This window comes from Alosa pseudoharengus, unplaced genomic scaffold (genome assembly GCF_046254945.1).
Source record: "Alosa pseudoharengus isolate Yale_2024_CS ecotype anadromous, Long Island Sound unplaced genomic scaffold, YU_APseudo_1.1 YU_APseudo_1.1_scf_4, whole genome shotgun sequence".
In the NCBI taxonomy this organism is placed as follows: domain Eukaryota; kingdom Metazoa; phylum Chordata; class Actinopteri; order Clupeiformes; family Clupeidae; genus Alosa; species Alosa pseudoharengus.
In genome coordinates, this window is record NW_027468774.1 from 38,948,985 (window position 1) to 38,953,837 (window position 4,853).

The 4,853-nt window shown below is 44.4% G+C and overlaps 1 protein-coding gene across 1 annotated transcript in view; it reads left to right on the forward strand.

The window, feature by feature from the left end:
* The first annotated feature begins 544 nt into the window (after positions 1-544).
* Positions 545-4,853, forward strand: part of xylt1 (xylosyltransferase I) — a 71,213-nt gene continuing 66,904 nt past the window's right edge. The window contains exon 1 of the mRNA XM_076266733.1: positions 545-818. Within this exon, the coding sequence (XP_076122848.1) occupies positions 546-818 (273 nt within the window). The 5' untranslated portion in view covers position 545. The remainder of the gene's footprint in view (positions 819-4,853) is intronic.

Here is a 4,853-nt window from a genome sequence, read left to right on the forward strand (position 1 = left end):
TCTCAGACTGTCAGGTCATGAGCGAGTAAAGTCCTCTTTGCAGTAAAAAAAAAACCCTCACGTATTCAACACAAAGTAGACTACACACTCATCTATTTTTGTATGGATCAAAAACTGATTAGCAAGCAGGCCAGGCCCTACTTGTAAAATAATAAATCCACTGTAGAAGGTGACGGTGAAGCAAGTCGAGTTCTCTCTGGCTGTAGCCTACATCTTTTCTAATTAAGCAAGATTAGCTTTCAGGTGGCTTTGTGTTTTTAAGAGAATATTCAAGATAAAAGCGCGAATGAGGATAAAACGAGCAGCAGCCAGCTTCCATGGTTACTTCCAGGTCTCTCTATCATTTGATGTAATGTCCCCTCGTTGCCACAAGGGGGCTCTGCACTCTCTCTATCTCGGCCGTTCGCCCTCCTCTCTCCTCATCTCAAGCTTCTGCCAACCAACCAACCAACCCCTCTCTCCCTCTCCACGCTCCTTCCCAGTCGCTGAGCCACAAAGGCTACTGTCGGCATTCGGCAGTGGCACCTCGCTGCTTCAGCGTGAAGATGGTAGGCAGTCTGTGTGCCCGTAAGTTGGCTCGGCGATCACGGTCTGCGTTAATAGCGGCACTAACTGTGCTACTAATTCAGACACTTATTGTATGGAACTTCAGTAGCCTGGACACGGGGGAAGACAGGGAAGACGGTGGCAACGGCAGAGAGAAGCGAGACCGAATCGGTATCAACAAAGCCTACAGCGAGTATCCGAAAAGCGGCTTCCAGCGAAGACATCATCAACCACCACTGGGAAAGGCAGCCGTTCGGCATAAGCAGCAACCGGTAAGACAACCTGGGTCGCTTTGCCGTTCAATTTTTCCAAGACGAAATTATTTTATTCTGGCGGTGATAACGGGCCTTTTGTGATTTATCGGGGTTTGCTGCCAGGATTTGACTAGCCGATCTCCTACCACCCTGTTTTTAATGCATTCTTCTCGCAAACCATTGCAACCTCACGACAAGGCAACGGACATATTTCATGTCAATGAATGAATTAAAATCTGCGCAGTTGTCAAACCAATGGCTGTTCACTCGTTTAGACGCACAGCTTGCCATATAATGAACGCAACGCGTGATCCCTCAGTTCTGTAGCCTACGCGCTATGGGCTCCCGGGTAGACTACTTTATTGCAGTGTTGGATCTGGTAATTTACAACTCATTAAGATTCGCTACATTGTGCATACCAATATTCACATTTCCATCGCATTGTCATTGTTTGACAGAGACCGGCCATAGCCCAAAATATTTGGAAATGTGCGTGCAAAACCCCGATATAGGCTACCTTCCGAAAGGCTATCGGCGGAGCCTTCCTTGATGTGGTCCTGACTAATTTGTCTACTTGCATTGTAGCCTATTCGCATTCACATTGGAAGTTGGAGACCGCCTTCACCGTATCATTAGATATCTACAGACGGTAATTATCGCATTAGTCATCTAATTAAATTAGGCAAAATGCAAGTTCTAACGTAGCCTACCCCATGCTAGCAGTTGTTCGTATTTTAAATGGATAAATTAATAAAAATGCCAACCGCGCTGTTGATACAAGCTAATTTAATCAGCGAGCCACATGTGATCAACCCTCGCAGAGACCAGTTTGAATCACCCAAGGCTAAACGCATGTAGACTGAAGTAAAACAATGTTTCTTCTATAGACTGAAATTATTCCACCGATATAATCCCCAAACGATCAACCTTTTCCCAATCCCTATAAAACTGTTTTAGGGTTGAACAGTAAGTAACCTATGCCCACAGAAAATGTTTCACAGTGAGCCTTTCACTAGGCAACTATGACTCGTACTTGTAGCCTACAACACCTCCAGCCGCCACTGTCTCTAGTAGGCTACCCTGTCACCAACATACTCGGAGTCTTGCATAATAAAAAATCGTGAGATGAACAGCACTTGGTATGTCAGTAAACATGTTAAGAGTGAAGAGTATCAAACGATCTAATTTTGGATGAGGCTAAGCAGTCATCAGCAGAATTTTTAATTTAGTGACAACTGACATTTTTTTCCTTATAGTGTTTATTATTATGTTATATGACTGATTAAACAAATCAAGTCCACTCTTTCAGTATCACACAAACATTATGACAAACCAAATAAGAGGACCTGTCTTTTTTTAGAAGCCATGAATTAATTTCTTTATTTGGCTGCTCTCATCACTGACTGTAAGCACAAGACATTCATTTGTCCTTCGGTGCTTAGGAAGCTCCAAAATGAGACCACAGTCTTATATAGTTTTTTGCGGTGGCACGTGGACGTTTTTTTTTTTCCCTGACATCCTCTAATTTAGCTCTGTCCTGAATTGGATGGGCTCTAACAAGTGCTTCTAGCGTGTTCTGTAATTAGCACGATGTGTATATTAGAAGCAGATTACAGGGGATGATTGGAGGTCCCGCATTTAGAACCACTGACCTAATATTCCGTCCCCGTTAATGCCGATTTGGAATGTAAATGTTTGTCATGGTCGCCCAAACCCACATTTAGACACCCATCCAGACCATAACTTTTTTTGCTTGGTGGAGAGCTGGCTTATGTAGCCTCCACCTTTGCTCAGATCCAGGGCTGTGTCTGTAGAGTAGTCTCCCCTGATTGGTGTCCCTCTATGGTCAGAAGGCAGGAAGAGCCCCCCTGATAGTGTGTCCTCCACTACATCATCGACCTCCCGGTCTGAACAGGCTTGTGATCGACTGTAATGCACAGAGAGAAAAAGATAGAGAGAGACAGAGAGAGAGACAGAGAGAGAGGGAGAGAAAGAAGATGATACTCTGCAATACATGAACGATAGAGCGATAGAGACAAAGGCGTAGGAGGAAAAGGAGTAACTTGAGAGAAAGAGAGTGAGATCAGAACAAGAAGGAGAGAGAGAGAGAGCAAGCAAGCAAACGACTGTCGAGAGAGAGAGAGAGAGAGAGAGACAGCAAGGCTCAGAAAAGAGACAGAGAGGGCAAGACACGCAGGAGACAGATATCCTCTCCTCTCGTCAGCGCTCTTCCTCTGCATCTCTCTCTCTCTCTCCCTCCCTCTGTTTCTCTCTCTCTCTGTATTGTTTTTTGCATCCTCTGTGGACTGTTCGCTCTGGCAAACAGGATTGGCATCAGATTAAAGAGGAAGCCGGTAGCAATCTGATTGTTTCAACTTTTCTTTTTTTGTCTCTCGCTCTTTCTCTCTGTGTGTGTCTCTTTTTAACCGAGCTCCGCTGGCATGAGTGACTGGTGATGCCAGGAGAGCGACTCAGCAGCCCCGGGGCCTTTTCCTTCGTCTGTTCGTTCGTTCCTTCGTTTGCTTCTTCGTTCTGTTCTTTCTTTCAGCAACGGCTTCCTGACGGACTGCCTGATGCAACCAGAGACAGCTAGAGGGTAAACAGAAGGGCCATCGGAGAAGCTGACGACACGCTCAGGGCCAGAGGCCAGCGGTGGGGTCAGACCCGGGGGGGGGAGAGAGAGATGGAGAGGGAGAGAAAGAGATGGAGGAGAGAGAAATGGAGAAAGATGGAGAAGTAGAGAGGGAGAGAGAGAGAGAGATGGAGGGGAGGTGCTGAAAAAGCTCCATTTTGAAGGAGCAAAAATACCTGAAGACGGACCAACTGAGACTGAATAAAGTCTGTGATGCTTTAGTGTCAGGGAAAAAAATGATGCAATAGAGCAAAAAAGATGAATGAGAAATCTTAAAGTCAGTTTTGCTGTTATTTAGGAACAGTTTTCCGTTCAGTTCAGCTTACACCTAGCTTATTAACTATGTATAGGCCATATCATACCATAAAATCCCAGGCATTTGGATAAAACAGTCCTCTACTGTCTACTTTACTCTGTAAAGATAAAGGACATGAATGAGGACTTACTAAACTCTTCTCATGAGGAACAGACATCACCACAGTATTTAGTTCAAATTATAGAACAAAAGAGAGTGTGGCTCTCCAGTCTGTGGTTGGTTATGTTTCATCAGGGGTGCCGTGGACACACTTAACCCTTACATTGCTTCATTCTGTGTTCTTCTTGGTTGAATAAGAGAACAACAGTGCTGCTTCCTGCTACCTGTGTTCTGTAAAGGGCTGCAGGCCTTGCTTCATGTTTTTGTTTCTCTTTGGTTTTATCCTGTCTTGTGGCCGCAGAGATTTGCGCTTCCTTTAGAACATGTCATGGAGGAGAGAAGGAGAGAACCTGCCACTGCTGTTCTCTGGGAACGGTGTTTAAGGAGGAGTAGCATCCTATGACAAACAGACAATGTTTTCCTTCTCTCTCTCTCTCTCTCTCTCTCTCTCTCTCGGCCAAGTGGAGTAATAACTCAAATATATAAACATTACGGGTGTAATGGTACACAAACATCACGGTTCAGTGTGTACCTCAGTTTTAAAGCAACACCAAAGAACTTTTCCTCTGCACTAGCCTATTTGTTTATCCAGCGCGGCTTTGCAAATAACAATGTCCACAGACAAGGTAGAATATGTTGCATGATTTTATGAAAGTAGCCTACGATGTATTGCGACATCAGATGCAAGTCAAATTTGTAGTTTCTCATGTCTCATTCCATCGAACTACAGATCCGCTACCCGATCTGGCAAACTTACATAGTGCGGTTATAGCCGATAGAGGGCCGCGAAGCTAATGCAGAAAGTGCCGTTCACCCTGTTACAAGTTGATGAACCACTGAAACGATTTTGGAAACATTATTTTAAGGTACAAAAAACTCTTTGGTGTTGCTTTAAACTTTCAATTCCGTTCATTTTCTATACAGTAAGCCTGTACTGCTAGCCCAAAATCCGCTAACTATATAGCTGATTAACAGAAGGAATAATATTTTGTTTGTGTTCTGTTGT